The sequence below is a fragment of the Xiphophorus hellerii genome, chromosome 24 (genome assembly GCF_003331165.1).
Source record: "Xiphophorus hellerii strain 12219 chromosome 24, Xiphophorus_hellerii-4.1, whole genome shotgun sequence".
NCBI lineage: Eukaryota > Metazoa > Chordata > Actinopteri > Cyprinodontiformes > Poeciliidae > Xiphophorus > Xiphophorus hellerii.
In genome coordinates, this window is record NC_045695.1 from 17,569,858 (window position 1) to 17,590,284 (window position 20,427).

Genomic DNA, 20,427 nt, shown 5'->3' on the forward strand with positions numbered 1-20,427 from the left:
GAAGTTTGGATGAAAGTTTTTATCATCAGATTTAAATATTTTCTGACCTGCCATCATAGATATTCATGTACAGTTTAATCACATTCCCTGCATTTACAGTTTTGGTTCAGATGTCTGCAGAGTTAAAATCTTTATTATTTACAAATGTTTATATTTATGTAGAAATTTTCAAGTGACTTTTGAAACATTTTTATTTGTTTAGTGTCTAATCCTTTGTTAAAACGTGTCATATCCATAAAGCCTGTCTGGTTGCACTATTTCTGTCCCGATGGATCATGAAGGATTCTCTCATCTCAAACGTTTCACATTAAAGCTCTGAAGAACTTTAACGGCTTTTGTTTCCTGTGAGCGGAGGCAGAGAGGCGGCGCTTTCAGCCCATCGATATGAAATCAATAATCTGTGACGAGACTTCAGCTGCTGGTTCATCTGCAGAACGGCTGAAAATACACTGTGTGCTGCTTCAGGGTCAAAGGTCAGGGTTAGGGAGAGAAATGTGACATCCTGACGACTTTATGGACCCAGAGGACGTTCTGCTGAGACAGACCCGATTGATGCCCAGTGGCGTCCCCTAAAGGCAGAAAGAGGACGATGCTCAGTGAGACTTTAACTAGGACAAACTCTAAAACTGAGCAATCTCAAGAAATGGCAGGAAATAGCTTAGCTCTTAGCTTAGCAGCACAGAAAACCCTGTCTCTGGAGAGACGCTAAGGCTAACCCACAGAGACGCTAAGGCTAACCCGCAGAGACGCTAAGGCTAACCCGCAGAGACGCTAAGGCTAACGTTTTAGCTCTGACAAAACCTCCCGATGTAGAAATCATGAAATTCTGTAAAATGTTTAGTTTCCTGTAAAAGTTGGAGCTGCTTCCTGAAAAGCTTCAAATTAAAAGCATAAAATAAGGAAGTTGTTGGGCGTGCCGTGGTGGCGTAGCGGTTAGCGCGACCCGTATTTGGAGGCCTTGAGTCCTCGACGCGGCCGTCGCGGGTTCGACTCCCGGACCCGACGACATTTGCCGCATGTCTTCCCCCCTCTCCTTCCCCGTTTCCTGTCAGCCTGCTGTCATATAAGGGGCACTAGAGCCACAAAATACCCCCTGGAGGGGTAAAAAAAAAATAAGGAAGTTGCTTAAAACCAGAGAAGTTTAAGTTATTTTTCATAAGTCATTTGGTTTTAACCATCACAAACGTAAAGGTAAAGTCGAGCTCATTTTTCCAGAGTAGATCAAATGGGTTTAGTTTGGTTGTTTATGAAAACTGAGCAGAATTAAAACTGTTTTCAGTGTTTTTACAGAGTTTTTACAGTGTCATGCAGAACATTTTCAATGTTTTCCAGCGTTTGTGTGTTTAACGTGGGCCTGTGTTCCTCCAGCAGACCCCGGGGCCCCTGGGACCTCCGCAACCTCCAGGCCTCAGATCTACTACTGCCGCTCCCCCAACATGGAGGACTTCACCTGCTGGTGGCGCCCGGTGGACCAGCAGGCCGTCTACGTCCTGACCTACTCCAAAGAGTGAGTCTGGACTTCCTGTCATTGGGCAGACGGTGGCGCTAGCGGAGCAGCGACCTGCCAGGTTTCTGGGTCATGTGAGCGCGGCGCGTTAGGCCTCCTGCTCTGCTCTGAAGCTTTTAAGGGTCGATATGTGGAACTGGGCCGGTCTCACGTGGGCCCGGCTGCCAGGCGGCCGCCGCTAATCAGCACAGATTGGATTGCACCTCAACCCCAGATGGCGCGGCCGCTCAGACGCTTCGATTGTTGTGGTTCTGCTGCTGCTGCGTCTCCACAGATTAAAATCTGCTGAAAATGAGCAAATCAGCTGATTTCTGCTTTGACCCCATCAGCCTGATTTGGTTCAAACCTGATGGACATGCAGACAAATCCATGCTGCGGTTCTGCTGCTTCCAGCCTCAGGAAGGTTCCGGTTCTGTCTGTTACCAACCCGACGGTTCCCATCAGGGCGGGAACCTGCTGACGTCCGAGTCGTCTGCAGCGCTCTTCCATGACCCGTCTCATGGACAGACTTTAATTAGACCCCGTTAACGAGTCTGAGGCGCTGCGGTCACAGCAACGGAGAAACATCGTCCATCAGCCGGCAATTAATCGGCAACGGCAACGGCCCCATCAACTCCACAGCTGGCCCTGAAACCAGTTCAGCTTCTTTTACTGGTTTCTCCATGTCTGACTGGTGCTGAGTGATGCTCCATAGTTACCGTTTTAGTCCATATAAACCATTTTAGTCCATAGTTACCGGTTTAGTCCATAGTTACCGGTTTAGTCCATAGTTACCGGTTTAGTCCATAGTTACCGGTTTAGTCCAGTCTTTGGTTGTATTTCTGTCTCCAGGGTTTTAGTTTCTCTCCTGGTTTTTGGTCAGTTTTTTTTTTCTGGTGGATTATGGATTATTTTGGGTTGTTTCGGCCTCTGACCCCTGTTAACTTGAGCAGGTTGTAAATATCAGATTATTGGTTCTGCTCTGGATTAAATAATGAAACTGTACTCAACCTGTGATCTGATATCTGACAGCTTTATGCTGAGTCGGCTGTAAAACTGCAGAGATTTGATCTTCTGTCACTGATCATGTTGAAGAATCGGCCGCTGGTCTCTGTGGGATTAAACCTAATCTGTTAATCTGCTGCCTGCATCTTTACCTTCAGGGAATCTGACCTCATCCTGCTGGAGGAACAAAACCTCCAACCAGAGATGATGTGGACTGACCCCGTCTTCCTCTGCCTTTCAGTACGGGACCCCAACTGGAGTGTCCAGATTACACGTCCGGCGGTCTCCACAGCTGCTACTTCGACAAGAGCCACACATCCATCTGGAAGTACTACTGCATGACGGTGACGGCCATGACGCCCCACAGGAACTACACGTCCCAGCAGCACTGCCTGGACGTGGCAGAGATCGGTGAGCGCTGGAATAGACCGGATTATAACCAATAAGGACCAGACTGACTGGATTAGACCGGATTATAACCAATAAGGACCAGACTGACTGGATTAGACCGGATTATAACCAATAAGGACCAGACTGACTGGATTAGACCGGATTATAACCAATAAGGGTTACCCTAACCCAAAGCAGAAAGTTATTGGATGTTGTTATTATCAATAATAATAATAATAGTAATTATTATTATTATTGTCACTGGATGTGGCAGGAATCAGTTTTAAATCTTCATCCTGAACTTTTCTTGGTCGGTTCTGTTAAATCCATCATCATCATCATCATCCTCTGCAGCTTCACCTCTCTATTAGGAACCAACAACCTGCTGTTGTTGGGATCGGTCTACTTCCTGGACCAGCCATAGGCCGTCTGTGAGGATTATCAGCGCTGCCATGCGGTTGCCATGGTGATCGCTGAGCTTGTCTCAGACGTTTCTTATCAGGCGGCCCCAGAAAGGTCACGTCTCCTCATGTTGGAGCTCATCCAGGAAATGTCAGCCTGAGCTCTGAGTTTACATCTCGGCTCAGATGGAGCTTAAAAACAGATTATCACAGAATAATCCATCATTTAACAACTAGAACAGGGAGAACAGGCAGCAACGGTTTAGTTGTTGGTTAGATGGAGCAGATGAAGAGTCAGTATGTGATGCCAGACAAGCTCCAGGTTAAATCGACAACTTCAGTTGCTGCTGAAGATCAACGGCAATTTCACAAAGTATGGACCGAGTTAAGAACGAAATAAACTGAATCTTGATGCTTGGAGTCAAAAGATGCAGGGAGAGAAAATCCAGGCAACAGGCCGAGGAAAACCAGGGGAACATGAACAGGTTGACCCAGTAAACCTGGTGTGACGAGGATCGGGCCGGTTCCTGTGTCTGAGACGAGTCACTGCCTGAGTCTGACGTTAGGCTGCTGATGGAGGCAGAGCCATGTTACCTGCTGCAGGTGGATAACAACATTGTCCTGGTTCTCTTCGTTCCCTTGGTTTTCTTCGTTCCCTTGGTTCTTTTCGTTCCCTTGGTTCTCTTCGTTCCATTGGTTCTCTTGGTTCTCTTCATTCCCTTGGTTCCATTGGTTCTCTTCATTCCCTTGGTCACCCTTCGTTCCCTTGGTTCTCTCCGTTCCCTTGGTACTTGGTTCTCTCCATTCCCTTCATTCCATTGGTTCTCTCCGTTCCCTTGGTTCTCTCCATTCCCTTGGTTCTCTTGGTTCCCTTCGTTCCCTTGGTTCTCTTCGTTCTCTTGGTTCCCTTGGTTCTCTTGGTTCCCTTGGTCACCCTTCGTTCCCTTGGTTCTCTTTGTTCCCTTGGTTCTCTCCTTTCCCTTGGTTCTCTTGGTTGTCTTGGTTCCCTTGATTCCCTTTGTTCCCTTGGTTCTCTTCGTTCTCTTAGTTCCCTTGGTTCTCTCCGTTCCCTTGGTTCTCTTGGTTCCCTTGATTCCCTTCGTTCTCTCCATTCCCTTCGTTCCATTGGTTCTCTTTGTTCTCTTGGTTCCCTTGGTCACCCTTCGTTCCCTTGGTTCTCTCCTTTCCCTTGGTTCTCTTGGTTCCCTTGATTCCCTTCGTTCCCTTGGTTCTCTTGGTTCCCTTGATTCCCTTTGTTCCCTTGGTTCTCTCCGTTCCCTTGGTTCTCTTGGTTCCCTTGATTCCCTTCGTTCCCTTGGTTCTCTCCTTTCCCTTGGTTCTCTTGGTTCCCTTGATTCCCTTGGTTCCCTTCGTTCCCTTGGTTCCCTTGGTTCCCTTTGTTCCCTTGGTTCTCTTTGTTCTCTTAGTTCCCTTGGTTCTCTCCGTTCCCTTGGTTTTCTTGGTTCCCTTGATTCCCTTCGTTCCCTTGGTTCTCTCCATTCCCTTCGTTCCATTGGTTCTCTTGGTTCCCTTCGTTCCCTTGGCTCTCTCCGTTCCCTTGGTTCTCTTTGTTCCCTTGGTCACCCTTCGTTCCCTTGGTTCCCTTCGTTCCATTGGTTCTCTCGGTTCCCTTGATTCCCTTCGTTCCCTTGGTTCTCTCCTTTCCCTTGGTTCCCTTGGTTCTCTTGGTTCCCTTGGTTCTCTCCGTTCCCTTGGTTCTCTCGGTTCCCTTGATTCCCTTCGTTCCCTTGGTTCTCTCCTTTCCCTTGGTTCTCTTGGTTCCCTTGGTTCTCTTGGTTCCCTTGGTCACCCTTCGTTCCCTTGGTTCTCTCCTTTCCCTTGGTTCTCTTGGTTCCCTTGATTCCCTTGGTTCTCTTGGTTCCCTTGATTCCCTTTGTTCCCCTGGTTCTCTTCGTTCTCTTAGTTCCCTTGGTTCTCTCCGTTCCCTTGGTTCTCTTGGTTCCCTTGATTCCCTTCGTTCCCTTGGTTCTCTCCATTCCCTTCGTTCCATTGGTTCTCTTTGTTCTCTTGGTTCCCTTGGTCACCCTTCGTTCCCTTGGCTCTCTCCGTTCCCTTGGTTCTCTTTGTTCTCTTGGTCACCCTTCGTTCCCTTGGTTCCCTTCGTTCCATTGGTTCCCTTGGTTCTCTTCGTTCCCTTGGCTCTCTCCGTTCCCTTGGTTCTCTTGGTTCCCTTGATTCCCTTGGTTCCCTTGGTTCTCTTGGTTCCCTTGATTCCCTTTGTTCCCTTGGTCACCCTTCGTTCCCTTGGTTCCCTTCGTTCCATTGGTTCCCTTGGTTCTCTTCGTTCCCTTGGTTCTCTCTGTTCCCTTGGTTCTCTTGGTTCCCTTGATTCCCTTCGTTCCCTTGGTTCTCTCCATTCCCTTCGTTCCATTGGTTCTCTTTGTTCTCTTGGTTCCCTTGGTCACCCTTCGTTCCCTTGGTTCTCTCCTTTCCCTTGGTTCTCTTGGTTCCCTTGGTTCCCTTGGTTCTCTTGGTTCCCTTGATTCCCTTTGTTCCCATGGTTCTCTCCTTTCCCTTGGTTCTCTTGGTTCTCTCCGTTCCCTTGGTTCTCTTGGTTCCCTTGATTCCCTTTGTTCCCTTGGTTCTCTTCGTTCTCTTAGTTCCCTTGGTTCTCTCCGTTCCCTTGGTTCTCTTGGTTCCCTTGATTCCCTTCGTTCCCTTGGTTCTCTCCGTTCCCTTGGTTCTCTTTGTTCCCTTGGTCACCCTTCGTTCCCTTGGTTCCCTTCGTTCCATTGGTTCCCTTGGTTCTCTTCGTTCCCTTGGTTCTCTCTGTTCCCTTGGTTCCCTTCCTTCCATTGGTTCTCTCCGTTCCCTTGGTTCTCTTCGTTCCCTTCGTTCTCTTCGTTCCCTTGGTTCCCTTGGTTCTCTTGGTTCCCTTGGTTCTCTCCGTTCCCTAGATTCCCTTCATTCCCTTGGTCACTCTTCGTTCCCTTGGATCTCTGCATTCCCTTGGTTCTCTCCGTTCCCTTGGTTCCCTTGGTTCTCTTGGTTCCCTTGATTCTCTTCGTTCCCTTTGTTCCCTTGGTTCCCTTGGTTCTCTTCGTTCCCTTGGTCATCCTTCGTTCCCTTGGCTCTCTCCGTTCCCTTGGTCACCCTTCGTTCCCTTGGTTCTCTCAGTTCCCTTGGTTCCGTCGGCTCATGGTCTACATACCCCAGGTGTTTCGGTCCTCCAGCCTCTCCTCATGCAGTGTCTCTGTCCTCCAGTGGAGACGGAGGCTCCGGTCAACCTGAGCTCCTCCCTGAGGGACGCCGGCGGCGACGAGGCGGGCCACAGCGCGCTGCTGTCCTGGACGTACCCGGCTCCTGAGGACCTGCGCTACGGCTGGATCACTCTGGTGTACGAGCTGCAGTACCGACGCATCGGCGAGGACGACAACTGGAAGGTAGGCGGCCGGGTCGGCAGGTCTCTGTTCCTCTTGAAACCAACAGTACCCTGTGGAGAGGTACTCTGGACGGTTGGGTCCGCTTCATGGTGCTTCTGAAGAGATGATCAGTTTGAGTTCCTCTGGGTTCGCTGAGCTGACCGGTGACGACGGAGTGACCGGCTGGTAACTTGGGTTTACAATGAAAGTCCTGATGGCTGCTGGTTCCGGTGAACCGGCTGACCGGCGCCGATTCTGTCCGCAGGCAAAGCATCCTCTGCGGGAGGCCCATGTGGAGCTGCTCGGCCTGCGACCCGGCGACTACGTGGTTCGGGTCCGCTGCCGCTCCCACAACTCCCGGCTGTGGAGCAAATGGAGCGCCGCGCTGCTCGTGAGCGTCCCCAACAGGCCGCCTGCAGGTAGGACTCGGGGTTTCCATGGCGACACCCTGAGAGTGAGGAAATGGTTTTTAAATCTGAAGTGAGTTAATGTTGTCTTGTGCAGGTAAAGTCCTGGTTCTGGTTCTGGTGGTGGGAGTGGGAGCCGTGGCTCTGCTGGTCGTCGCCTTCGGGGTGATTCCTCAGAGCAGGAGGTGAGGAAACTCCTGCTGTGATGTCACGGTGCTGCCAGAGAGGGCGCCACCTTGCTGTTGAAGAAGACTTCATATTCTGCTTTGTCCCTCCAGAATAAAAGACTACTTCCTGCCGCCCATTCCCAAGCCACGGATCATGGGCATTGACCCTCTGCTTCTGAAGGTGATGCATCCTGGGAAATGTAGTCTTGTTACTCTGCCTTGTCTTCTAGCTTTGACCCTGTCTCTTCCTTGTCTTGTCTTTCTGTCCCCAGAAGGGGAACTTTGATGAAATCAACCGTCACTTCAGTAACTTCCATGGCTACCGGCCTCCCGGTTACTCGGTGGAGTTGTGGGACCAGGTGAGCGCTGACGGGATCTACCTGAGCGCGCCGCGGGACTGCGGCGTCCTGGACAGAGACAGGGGAACGGCGGTCGCCATCCAGAACATGTTTCCCGTCCAGAACTCGTCGTTGTACGTCCGCGGCGCGCCGCCATACTGTGCCGTGCCGCCCGAGGCCTTCGCTGCGCTGCAGGACGCGGCGTCTCCGTGGCAACAGCCCGAGGCGGCATTCGTTCCCGGGTCAGACTACAGCACGATGGAGCGCCTCGGTGTTCCCGACGCCTCCGTCTCCGCTCCAGATCCGGCCCGCGCTCCGGTCCAGGACTTCTACACCTGCGTCCAGCTGATGAGGGACAGCGGCGAGGTCCACTTGGTGCCGTGTCTGCCGGCGCCGTACTGCCAGGACTTCCTGCTGCCCCCGGTTCCGGACGCCGCCAAGCGAGAGGAGGAGGAGAAGAAGAGCAAGAGGCTGGCCGAGTACCAGGCCCGGAAGAACGCAACGAAGGATGACGGCGACGACAGGAGCGACGCCGCCGACCCACTGCTGCCCGTCAGCCCGGATGACACCAGCTAGAGGATCAGAGACCGGTTCTGATCCGATGTTCTGATCCGCTCTGTTTTTGCTAACCCTGTTAGCGAAAGCTCAGACTGCATTGGAAACTGTTGGCAGCCATGTTTACTGTTGGTGTGAACAACACAATTATTGACCAATTCATGTTTCAACCAACTAGAAGTTTATAACGAGACATTGAACTGGTTCTGGTTCTGGTTCTGGTTCTGGTCACATCCACCAGTCACTCCACCCAGGAGGAGCTGGACTTCCTGAACTCTTCTTCTTTGTTTTAATGGCAGTTGGCTTTAACTATAGGAAGTATTAACGCCACCTACTGGTCAGGAGTGTGGACTACATCGCCGTGAACTCTGGGTACTGTAGTCCATTTGAAATGGGCCAGGATACTTCAGGGTTTCAAGCTACGTCTTTCTCAGGAAACAGGAAGTGGTGGCGCTGGTCGGAGAGGGTTCTGGTTCTCTACGTCCAAAACCTCCTGGGTTTATTTCCCGTTGTTTCGCTCACACTTTGCTCTGATAAAACCTCATTTTATTCCCACTTCACTCTTCAGAAGCACTCACTCCTTAATGATCCATGTGCAGGGACTTGAATCGGTGATTACCCAGAACATGAGAGGAATCTAAGTGGGCCTATAAGTGTCATTATCATTTTTAATACCAGCAGATTCCATAAAACCGCTACAAATCAGCACATGATGCCCAGTTTTCCCAGAATGATGATGATTGAACTGAATTATTAGCAGTTGTAGTCAATCCTGTGTGTCTTTCTGATCCAATTCAGTGTAAAGCTAACTGTCTCTTTAAACACAGCACACGTCTATTTTTCTAACAAACCACTGCAGCTCTGTGTGACTGTTAGCATAGCATGTTTAGCGCTCCATGACCGATCTCAGGTAGACTCCACTCACCCTCAGTCAGCGTGAAGAGACATAGACACAAGGTCTGGCAGGAAAGAGGAGGAACGTGGGGGCGGGGCTTCTTCTGTTTTACTTCCTGGTTCGCTCTGCTGCCCGGTTCCTGCAGTCTGGAAAGTCTGGAACTGGATTTTAGTGTTTCCAGGTCTGGATTTGTTTGGGAAAAGAAAGAATAATTATGGAAAATGTTTCCATTTTCAGTGTTAATTTGCTATTCGTTCCCCTTTGTCCCTTATGTCCTTCCGTATTTTCTTTGTTTTTTGTTGTCCTTCCTGATAAGTCACAACAGAAGGAAGCCATAATTCATGTTGAGCTTTAATATTTGAACAGAGACATAAACCTCCAGAAAGGCTGCTACTGAAGCTAGCCTCCTCAGCTGTTGATGTTGGCTCCACCCACTGCAGACCTGTTCAAGTCCACCTGGCTGCAGCAAACAGGAAGGGCGGGACGGACCGCTGTCAGTCTCAGGCCTTATTTGGCAATGGGACCATTGCACTCCGAAAGTGAAGGGGGCGCCATTTCTTATATTATCCTCGGTCTCCCGTTTTTATTTTCTTCTGAATTCTGTGATATATTTTCACCTTTAGGAAGGATTTTCACTCTCTGCATGTTTCTGAACTTTTCTCTTTTATTTACTTCAGTGCAGCTCACAGTTTTTAACAGATTCTGTAGCTTTCTGTCAACTTCTAAATCTGCTGCTTAGTCGCATCTTTTCGGGCCTGATACTGCCTCTAGTGGCGTGGGGTGGTAACAAAACTAATATAATTACATTACTAAATCAGAATTGCACAAAGGCTTTATTATTTACTATTAATTTCGCCATTACTGGACCCGTAAATACGGAAGAGGATTAGGGCCACCGAAAAAACCCCCAACAAATTCTGACTTTAATCTTTTTTTTCTTTTGGTGGCCCTAATCCTCTTCCGTACATAAAAGATAAATGATCTTCTAACACACCAAATTTTTCCATTTTCTTCAGGATGTAGAGCTAATAGTCTCTACATCAGCTGGTTGATGTCTTTTCTGTTTCTCAGTTCAGAGCTGCAGTATTTTTAGCGTTTGCTCCCAGTATTTTTAGAAGATTGTGCCAAATGTTCCTTCATGCACAAAAGCAGAGCCACTAACATTCCTTCAGTTGGTTAAAAACTGTAAGCACAACCTTGTAGATGACCCCGTGACCTTTTGGTGTTTGATGTGAGCCCAGTGAATGACCAGGGACCAGAGACCTTAGGACTCTGTCATGCTGTCTCTGTGTTTTGTCTCTCTGTGGTCGTCTCTCGTTGTGCCTTTTGTCTCCCAGTGGTGTTTCATACCACTTTGTCTCCTCTGTTAGCTTCTGATGAGCAAAGGCCTGCAGGTCGTTACAGGAAGCTGGTTGTTACAGGAAGCTCGTTGTTACAGGAAGCTTGTTGTAACAGGAAGCTGGTTGTAACAGGAAGCTGGTTGTTACAGGAAGCTGGTTGTAACAGGAAGCTTGTTGTAACAGGAAGCTTGTTGTAACAGGAAGCTGGTTGTTACAGGAAGCTTGTTGTTACAGGAAGCTGGTTGTAACAGGAAGCTGGTTGTTACAGGAAGCTTGTTGTTACAGGAAGCTGGTTGTTACAGGAAGCTTGTTGTTACAGGAAGCTGGTTGTTACAGGAAGCTTGTTGTTACAGGAAGCTTGTTGTTACAGGAAGCTGGTTGTTACAGGAAGCTTGTTGTTACAGGAAGCTGGTTGTAACAGGAAGCTCGTTGTTACAGGAAGCTCGTTGTAACAGGAAGCTCGTTGTAACAGGAAGCTTGTTGTTACAGGAAGCTGGTTGTTACAGGAAGCTGGTTGTAACAGGAAGCTTGTTGTTACAGGAAGCTGGTTGTTACAGGAAGTGTGTTGCTTCGTGGCGGGGAAAATATTTCGTAGTTTGTCACAGAAACATCTTTGGGTTTGAGGCAATAAAACTCTTGGATTTGTTTTTGATTTTCTTGAATTGTTGAAATGTATTGATTGTAAGTTGAATGGTGACTTTTTGTGCCAATGCAATAGTAGTGATCAATAAGTAACAATGTTCAGACAATCGTCTGGGCCTGGATCAAATGAACTGAAAGTTTCCTAAATGAACTGTACCTGAGTCTGATCCTGGAGAAAAAGACTTTTATTTCTTGTGATAATGATGTAACGTTGATTTGTGGACCTGGAAGTGTTTCTCTGTCTGTTTTCAGGGTTTCTGTTGACCTTTCACCTCCTCTGTAGCGCCTTGTTGTTACAGATTTGTTGTCGGCTCAAAGTGCTTTTCCATCAGAGTAAATAAAGTTGCTCGTTCTCACCTCCGTGCCTCTGTTTGCCTCTCACTCTCAACAACTACCTCTCTCAGGTAAGTTGCAGCAACTTATTTTTAGTAGAGGGATATCTGAGATTTCTGTGGAGAATATAATCCATAATCAGTCACTTCATGAGAACGATTCCTCATGTAGAAAATGCTGATCGACTGCTGGTGAACCCAATGCAGCCTTCTGATGCGGCTAACGCACCTTTAGCTGCGGCTAACGCGTCTTTAGCTGCGGCTAACGCGCCTTTAGCTGTGGTTAACGCGTCTTTAGCTGTGGTTAACGCGTCTTTAGCTGTGGTTAACGCGTCTTTAGCTGCGGCTAACGCGCCTTTAGCTGCGGCTAACGCGTCTTTAGCTGCGGCTAACGCGCCTTTAGCTGTGGTTAACGCGTCTTTAGCTGCAGTTTGAAGACATTTATTACAGCAGGAAAATTTTTACAGAATCTTGCGAGCGACATCATCATCATCATTAATCTGTATTACAATCTAAAAAATAAAATCTTCAATAGAAATAATGATTCTATAAAAAGTGATCAAAATGCCTTTTTAGGATCAAATCCATCCGGTGTTTTGTTTCCAGGTTTCAGATTATTAATCTGATAGTTAATCTAAATATTTTCACTCAGCATCAATGTTTTCATGGAACAGAAGAAAAATCTGTTATTGATTATTAATCTGTTATTGATTATTAATCAGCATTTCTTTGAAGATCAGATCAATGATGAAAATTGAAACTTAAACTTCCAGTGGAAAAACATCAAATGTAATAAATACATGTATTTAATACATTGTATTGTATGAATGTAATTAGTGTAATTAAACATTTTAATGGGAATCATTAAGAGAAATATTAACATTTTAAAAACTCCCATTAGATGCTTTTAAATTTACATCAACAAAACCAAAATGAATGACGATAAAATACTTTTCTGTCTTGGTGAGAGATTTATTCCTTCCTTTCTTTCTTTGGACAATAATTGATGATGAAAATGTAATCTGTTCTTAATAACTGAACGGCTTAGCACCACAATACATTAAAGATCTGCTGTTGTTGTATCAACCTTCCAGACCTCTCAGGTTCTGGTTCTGGTTCTGCTCTGCATCCCCAGAACCAGAACCAAACGAGGAGAAGCAGCTTTCAGCATCTATGCACCACAAATTTGGAACAAACTTCCAGAAAACTGTAAAACAGCTGAAACACTGACTTCTTTTAAATCTCGACTAAAAACCCACCTGTTTAGGATTGTATTTGAAATGTAATCAATTACAAATTTATTGATGGAACTTGACTTAATGCTGTGTTTTGATTATTGATTCTATGTTTCATTGTGATTCTGTGTTTGTAATGATGTAAAGCTCTTTGAAATGCCTGCTGCTGAAATGTGCTATACAAATAACATTTGATTTTTGATTTGAATAAGGACAGAAAGATAATCTGACCTCTGAAAGGAAATTAAAAAGATGAATAATCTGGTCGGTTTGGAAACCATGAGATTCCAGTCTGACAGGAAAATGACCATTAAAACGAATAAAAGTGAGAATTATTAGATTATTAGATCTTCTTCCAGCTGCTGCCATGAAGCAGAAACTCTACATCCAGTTTCTGGTTTTACTCTGAACTCTAATCTGGATTGTAATCTGGATTAGTTGAAGGTTTCCTCCGTAGCATAGAAAGAACTTCCGGCCAGGAAGGAACCCTGAAATCAGTGCAGGAGCCAGGAAGTGACGACACACAGCTGCTGGTGTCGGCTTTCTGAGGAAGAGGAGGAGGAAGAGCAGCGCGGCTAATTTGGGCCGCAGAGTCAGAGGGGGTTCGGTTCTGTTCGGCCTGAGGAGCAACTCCGGTCCGCCGCAGGTGAGAAACACTCACACACACACACACACACACACACACACCCCGTCAGGTGGTCCCTCAGTTGTCCCTCTGGTTCTGGTTCTGGTTCTGAGGTCAGCTGCTGGTTCCAGGCCCGGTTCTGCTGTCGGGCCTGCAGCTGTCAGCAGCTTAAAATAACTCTGGAAGGACAAACAGCGGATCCGCCTGACCTGGACCGGACCGAGCCGAGCCGGACCGAACACGGTCAGAACTCAGGCCGGTTCTGGACCAAAAAGCACTTCGCTAAACAGGGAGACCGGTTCTGGTTCTGCTCGGTCTGAGTTGGGACAGAACCATCAGCGGTCCAATCGGAACCAGAGGGAAAGGTTCGGATGAACCGGGTTCATCAAATTCTTATTTGTTTTCATTTCTTTACTGTATTTAATGTTTGTTTGGAATTTTATTTTAGTATTTTTAAATCAATTTTTCAGTTGTAGTTTGAAAATGATGACATTTCTTCTGTTTATAAATAGTTGATCTTATTTCTCTTGTTTATCTAAAAATATATATAATATAAATAACCCTCATATTTATTATTATCTTGTGTTTGTCTGTGTTGATAATAAATATGAATAAATTAAATGACATATTTAATTGATTTATTGATTTTAAGAAATTAAATCTGAGCTCCAAACGTTCAGGAAGAAAATGAGCAGCTGACGTCATCAAGCCTTTTTCCTGTCATCAGATTTGATAGGGCGGGTCCTGGTTGCCATGGAGACAGCCAATGAAAGCCAGGAGCGCAGCGACCAGGCGTTCCCTGATGAAGAGGAGGAGGAGGATGTGGGAGGAGTTCAGGCTCGGTACCTGCGCTGCCCGTCTCCTAGGTAACGGCAGGAAGTCCAGGTGTTGATGAAGAATAATAATAATAATAATAATTCTGCAGAAATCTGAAGTTTTTCATGTTGAATCTTTTCCTCCCTGAACTCCTCAGATTTGTTTTTCCAGACTGACTTCATCTTCTTCCTCCTCCTCTTCCTCTCCCAGCTTCTCCATGACCTCCCTGACCTCCAGGTTCTCTGACGCCTCCTCCATCGTCATGGAGCCCATCCATCTGTCGTCGGCCGTCGCTGCCAAGAAGATCATCAGCGAAGGTGGGAGGGAACTGACGCGGCCTAGTCAAAGTCTGGACTTTGACTAGGCCTTAGCAGAGCCTGGCTGTTTAGTTCCTCCAGCTCCTCTCATATATTTAGCACCATCCCCACAGCATGATGCTGCCACCACCATGTTCCCTTTCTGCCTCCAAGTCCTGAGCTGCTCATCCAGCAGAGGCTGTGTTGGACCTGCAGCCAGACCGGCTCCAGGTCCGGCTGCAGGTCCGGGTCCAGGTCCGGCTCCAGGTCTGGCTGCAGGTCCAGGTCCGGCTCCAGGTCCGGCTCCTTTGCTTCTGCTGCTTCTGTGGTGACTGCTGCAGGTTTTTAAAACACTTTAAAACGTTTCTGAAGCGTTTCCGTGGCGATTCTGAAGCGTTTTGAAGCTGTGAAGCCGCAGGGTCAGACGAGGACAGACGGTTCTGCTCGTTGTCATGGAGACGGTGAAGGCGGCGGCCCGGTTAGCGCAGCAGCAGAGTGACAGTAATGGCCGGTCTCTCAGCTTAATGGACGATTCTTGTTCCATCTGCAGAAACAGGATGACAGCCGGAGAGCTTTCCCTCCCTCTGGGCCGCATGGCTAACGCTAACATGCTAACATGCTAACCACGCAGCCCAACAGATCAACATCCAGAATTCAGATCCATTTATGACAAATTCACATCTTTTATTATTGCTGCTGAACTTTAATTAATGTGAAAAAGTTTGTTCACATGATCAGTCAGTAACAAACATGGCGGCATTTCCTCCTGCCACTTCCTGTCTTTGTCTTCTTTGCCAGCAGCAACATCCTGTTGGTCATGAGATCAGATTAGCAAAATAAACTAAACAAAAACATCTACGTCATCCTAATGCAAAAACGTTTGATCAAAAACATAAAAAGTCAGAACCTGAACCTGACCCAGAACCCGGATCAGAACCAGAACCTGATTCTGAGCCTGCGGCTCCATGTGGGCTCCAGCTGCCATCTTGGTGGTGTCAGTGTGGGGAACATGGCGGACTCAGTCCACCTTCCTGTCCTCTGAAGGATGAGCTTTGGTCCAAACTGGGTCATCAGCAGAACAAAACAAGTATGGCCTAGTCAAAGTACAGACATAGTGCTTTTCTGGGTTTGTTTTTGGTCATTTTAAATCATGAATTTGTTCTGGGATTTCTGTACTTCCGCTTGGTTACCAGTGACTAAACATTGATGATGTCACCAGATTCTAGACCTTTCATAATAAAAGTCTAAACTGAATTCAGTATTTTATTAAAATGTGTCGCCGTTGATCCTCTGAACACTGAAAACCCGTCAAATGTTGGTCAATTTTAACCCCGGACCAATAGGGCAACGCTGCCGTTGTCTGGCAGCGTTCCAGCGCCACCGACTGGCCCGGCTGACCCACTGCATCATTTTCTTCTTGTCGTTTGGACTCGCGTTTTTCAGCGTGTTCAGAGCCCGAGTCACTGACTCGTCTTTTACTCCACCTAAGTAAAAACTGAAGGTCGTCTTTCCTCCCCAGAGCTGCCGCCCCGCGCCGCCCGCCCCGAGTCCGTCCCGGAGTCCATGCTGGAGTCTGCGGAGCAGCTGATGGTGGAGGACCTGTACAACCGGGTCCGGGACATGCTGGACGACCGCAGCCCCTACAACACGCCCTGCGTGCTGGACATCCAGAGGGCCATGGTCCGGGACCGGCTGGAGGCGCCGGCCAACCTGGTGGACGAAGTCTGGCCCAACATTCACATCGCCGAGAAGTGAGTGCAGAGCGTCGTCATTTCATCGGCTTCCACTTCAATATCCAAGAGTTGTGCTTCCGTTTCAGATCCGTTGCGGTGAACAAGGCCCGTCTAAAGAGAATGGGCATCACGCACATCCTGAACACGGCCCACGGTACCGGCGTCTACACCGGCCAGGCCTTCTACGCCAACATGAACATCCAGTACCGAGGAATTGAGCTGGACGACTTCCCCGATGCCGACATCGCCGCGCACTTCAGACCCGCCGCAGAGTTCCTGGACGAGGCTCTGCTCACACACAAAGGTCAGTCTGGACCAGAACCAGAACATGAACTTGACTCCTGGTCCAGTTGGGTTAGAGGTTGGATCCGTTGGACGTTCTTCATTGAACCTGCAGACTCTCTGCCAGAGTCCTTGCTCCTCATTGGTTGGTCTGTCGGCCAATGGGATCTCCTTTCTTTCTCCTGCGGTTTGAAGCCTCATCTTCCTCATTATCATCCTCGTCATCGTCTGCTTCTTTCTCCTCTTCCTTACAGAACTCGACTCCGTCTGAAATGAGACTTTGTCGTCATTGCACTTAAAGTTCATCGCTTCTCTTACTTTCCCTGATTCTGGGCTGAATGCTTCAACAAGCCCCTCAGATGTTTGGTCTGTTGGATTCTGAGGTGCTTTGAGGGTTACTGATGAATTCTATTCACTCATTCATCCTGCAACACAAAGCACTTGTTTCATCCCTTTGAGCTGAAAGCAGAGTTTTCTCTGAGTGTCCCTGAGCAGCAGCCGCCACTGACGCACCAACAGACCCACAATAGCATATTTTTCATCTCTATCACTTGGTTTCTGGGAATGTTTTATGAGCCTGCAGATCACAGTTCCTGGAAAAATGATGATAATGTCGACTGTAGTTATTCATGAGTTTTCCCTCAGCAACGTCAGCCTCCAGTTCGCTGCAGGCCGTAACATTTCAGAGGCTGTTTTTCTTTTTCTACAACTAAACGATTCTCTGTTCTCTAAAGCCCAGACTCACTCACAATCTGTTTGCTTTGCAGGAAAAGTTCTGGTCGTGTCCATGATGGGCGTCAGCCGGTCGGCCATTCTGGTGGCGTCCTACCTGATGATCTTCCAGAACATGACGATCATGGAGGCGCTGACCGCCATCAGGAAGAAACGGGCCATCAACCCCAACGAAGGCTTCCTGAAGCAGCTGAGAGAGTTCAACGAGACGCTGATGGAGGAACGCGACGACGACGACGAAACGCTCAGCCAGTGCTCCGTGATCGACGCCCGTGCCCGCATCTTCGGTGAGGAAAGGGGTGATGACGATGAAGAGACGGACGGGGAGGAAGAGCGGAGCGTGGTGAAGGTGAAGGCGCAGTCCATCATGATGGAGGAGGAGGAAGATGGAGAGAGCGTGACAAGCAGCATCGTTTCCTCTGCGGCAGCTGCGGCGCTGCGAAACGGGCCGCTCCGCAACAGGGATCAGGAACCGGGTCACCGGGAGATCGACCTTCCGGGTCAGACGGGCACAGAGGACGGAGCCGAGGATGACGACGACGGCCTGGACGGCATGATCCGCGAGTGGCAGCGCAGAAATGAAAAGTACCGGAGCGAGGAGTGGTGGGAGGCCCAGCTCCATGGCGAGGAGGACTCCGTCAGCGCCGGCCTTCCCAAGGCTGCGAAGCAGGAAGACGACGGGGAGAGCGTCACTAGCGAGGACATCCGAGCTGTCAAAGAGAGACTAAGGCACAGGAACAAGAGGCCCTCCTCGGACGCCGTGTCCACCTCCAGCTGCACCAGTTACTCTGACCTCTGGAAGCAGCGACTCAAAGAGATCGAGGAACAAGCCGCGGCTCGCTACCGCAAGACGGAGGACGACAACGGTAGCGAGAGCACAGGGCCGGAGGGTGGAAACAAGAACGTCGATGATGAGGTTGACAGCATCCTCTCTGACACCAGCTCCATGTACAACTTTTGCCTGAAGAATAAGGAGAAGATGACGCCTTTGGAGCGCTGGCGCATCAAGAGGATCCAGTTCGGCTGGAACAAAAAAGACCGAGAGGACGGAGAGAAAAGTTCAGCCGCTGATGGAGAGGAGGAAAGTAAGACTCCGTCCTTCCAGGATGTCAATCTGACGGCGTACCAGGCCTGGAAGCTGCGGCAACAGAAACGCCTTGGTGAGGAAAACACGGAGGAGATCCTGGAGCTCAGCCGCGGCGACGACTCGGCAACCATCAAACGGAGGCAGAGACGTGAAGAGATTCTGGAGCGCTCTAAGAAAACCTTGGAGGAGAGTCAGTCCATGTGTGGGTGGGAGTCAGAAAGCTGCATCAGCGGCGGGACCGTCCCTCTGTCCGCCTTCTGGGCAGGAGCCGGGGTCACCGGTCCGCCCAGTGTCGCCAACGACGACAACATGTCCATGCTGAGTGGCAGGTCGTCCACCATGTCCTCTGTTTCACAGCCTCGAAGTACAAGATCCACTCAGTCCGCCGGCCAAGCCCTGCCCCCAGTCCTCCCAGCTGTGCCAGGGCCTGCAGGTGAGCCCATGGTCAACCTCACCAGCATTCAGAACTGGATCGCCAACATTGTGACTGAAACGATCAAGCAGAAGCAGAGCGAACTGAGTCTGCCTCCTCCATCGCGTGCTGGATCTGAGCTCAGCTTTGGAGGGGCGCCTAGCATGCTAGCAGGCCGCGGCGCGCAGGACGACAGGGCCTCCTGGGTCAGCGGGGCGTCCTGCTCCAGCACTCGATCAAAGGCCCACGGCAGAGCAACGTCGGTCCTCTCCAGCGACGGCCTGAGTGGGCGACGCTCCGCTCTGGGGTCGGACATCGGGTCCGTTCTGGGCTCCAAGAAAACCAGGATCACCACGACCAGCGTTCCTCTCTTCAGCCTCTTCCAAGACCAGGTCAACCTGGGCAAACTGGACGCCATAGAGAAGGAGATCAAATCTGAAATGAGGGAGAAAGGGGAAACCTACGAGAAGAAAAAGATCCTGGAAGACAACAAACGCAGCACGCTGTACAAGAAAAAGAAACTAAAGGAAGATGAGGATGAGGAGCAGGACAGGAAGAGGAAAGAGGAAGAGTTTCTTGAAGAAACAAAGAAAAAGGAGAAACCCAAAAGAAGCTACGGTCTTTCCGGCTGCCTAAATCTCAACCCGGTGATCGAGAAGGACCGGAACACCAGCATTGACGACTGGCTGAGAAGTGTGAGACCTCCTCCAGGCAAACTGTCCTCAGCTGCGGAAGCTGATCCGTCTCAGGATCCCTACGACGATCTGGACGCCTCCGCCTCCCAGTTTGACTTCTCTGACCACAGAGGCTCGTTTGCTGCTGAAGACGACGAGGAAGCGTTCGGCGTGACTTCCAGATATCGGCCCAGGTTCGGTGACGATCCGTCAGGCGAAGACGCTGAGTACTCCTGCAACGGGTTCACACAGTCCCGCAGACAAGCGGGTCGGTCCAGTGAGGACGGGACGGACGGCATCTCTCCCCACCGGAGATTCGCTCATCGCTCACGGTTCGATGGCAGCGAAGCCGCAGGGAGGCGGGACTCCGATGAGGATGAGGAAGAGGAAGAGGATGTCGAGGCTTTCATTGCTCAAACCAGACGGAGGATTCGGGCTCGGGCCGCCGCGGAGGCCGAGGACGACGAAGTCCTCTGTGCCTGGAGGGAGCAGCAGGGAGCCAAGGCCCGGAGAAAAGTCTTGGGATGTGAAGAATGAGAGCGTCGAGTTGGCAGCTCTGCCGCTCAAAACCACAGTTTGGTGTTTTCTGTTTGGGACGGGAACCAGGCTGGACAACACAGACCTACTGGAGCCGTTCGGACTGGCTCTGAATAACCGTCACCACCTACTGGCCACCTAGAGGTACTACAGTAGGTCTTTTGTGAGCAGTGATTTTCAGGATTGAAATATTCACATTAGGAGGAAATACAGTAGTTGCTCACAATGTTACCAATGAGATTATTTAAAGTATTTCACTCATTTTTTTGCACCTGTGTGAAATTTAAAACCATTATCAAAACCCATTTAGTGCAAATATAAAGTAGTGACAGAAGAAATATTTTCCTGCTTTAATTTCATTGTTTTAATAAATATTCATAGAAACAGTTGCTTGCATTGGTCATTTTTTTGAGCAGTGCCTCAAATTCGCCTGAGAAGAAGGAAACGGTTCAGTTTGATGGAGATCCAGGAGATTCACATTCAGCCTCCTGAAGAAATTAATATGAGCCGGAAAATCCTTCAGGTTTTCAGCTTCGCAGCTTCAGGTTGTCAGCTTCGCAGCTTCAGGTTTTCAGCTTCGCAGCTTCAGGTTTTCAGCGTCTGACTGAAGCTTCAGGTTTTCATCGTCTGACTGAAGCTTCAGGTTTTCATCGTCTG

At 49.0% G+C, this 20,427-nt stretch overlaps 2 protein-coding genes across 6 annotated transcripts in view; both read left to right on the forward strand.

Moving 5' to 3' along the window:
• Positions 1 to 8,751, forward strand: part of crfa4 (cytokine receptor family, class I receptor 4) — a 27,800-nt gene extending 19,049 nt beyond the window's left edge. For 3 of the 4 annotated variants that reach the window (XM_032556825.1, XM_032556824.1, XM_032556827.1), the window contains exons 3-9: positions 1,369 to 1,507; positions 2,733 to 2,902; positions 6,508 to 6,686; positions 6,931 to 7,084; positions 7,170 to 7,257; positions 7,351 to 7,420; positions 7,512 to 8,751. In XM_032556825.1, the coding sequence (XP_032412716.1) occupies positions 1,369 to 1,507; positions 2,733 to 2,902; positions 6,508 to 6,686; positions 6,931 to 7,084; positions 7,170 to 7,257; positions 7,351 to 7,420; positions 7,512 to 8,153 (1,442 nt within the window). In that variant the 3' untranslated portion in view covers positions 8,154 to 8,751. The remainder of the gene's footprint in view (positions 1 to 1,368; positions 1,508 to 2,732; positions 2,903 to 6,507; positions 6,687 to 6,930; positions 7,085 to 7,169; positions 7,258 to 7,350; positions 7,421 to 7,511) is intronic. The other variant, XM_032556828.1, reaches the window with a different exon arrangement.
• A 4,031-nt stretch (positions 8,752 to 12,782) lies between these two features.
• On the forward strand, positions 12,783 to 20,159 carry dusp27 (dual specificity phosphatase 27). Of its 2 annotated transcripts, none has more exons than XM_032556077.1 (6): positions 12,783 to 13,222; positions 13,929 to 14,067; positions 14,228 to 14,334; positions 15,833 to 16,064; positions 16,133 to 16,350; positions 17,096 to 20,159. In XM_032556077.1, exons 2-6 carry the CDS (start codon positions 13,955 to 13,957, stop codon positions 19,768 to 19,770), a joined length of 3,345 nt encoding a protein of 1,114 aa, XP_032411968.1. In that variant the 5' UTR covers positions 12,783 to 13,222; positions 13,929 to 13,954; the 3' UTR covers positions 19,771 to 20,159. The 2 variants fall into 2 exon arrangements, with proteins under 2 accessions (XP_032411968.1, XP_032411969.1); XM_032556078.1 differs by lacking the exon at positions 12,783 to 13,222 and adding an exon at positions 13,285 to 13,566.
• The last annotated feature ends 268 nt before the right edge of the window (positions 20,160 to 20,427 follow it).

What these genes read in the sequence shown, in the direction of transcription:
- dusp27 (XM_032556077.1), top strand. Translation starts at nt 13,955, where the DNA reads ATGGAGACAGCCAATGAAAGCCAGGAGCGCAGCGACCAGGCGTTCCCT. An exon ending in CAAGAAGATCATCAGCGAAG is followed by an intron (nt 14,335 to 15,832) that starts GTGGGAGGGAAC and finishes TTTCCTCCCCAG; the next exon opens with AGCTGCCGCCCCGCGCCGCC. An exon ending in AACATTCACATCGCCGAGAA is followed by an intron (nt 16,065 to 16,132) that starts GTGAGTGCAGAG and finishes CTTCCGTTTCAG; the next exon opens with ATCCGTTGCGGTGAACAAGG.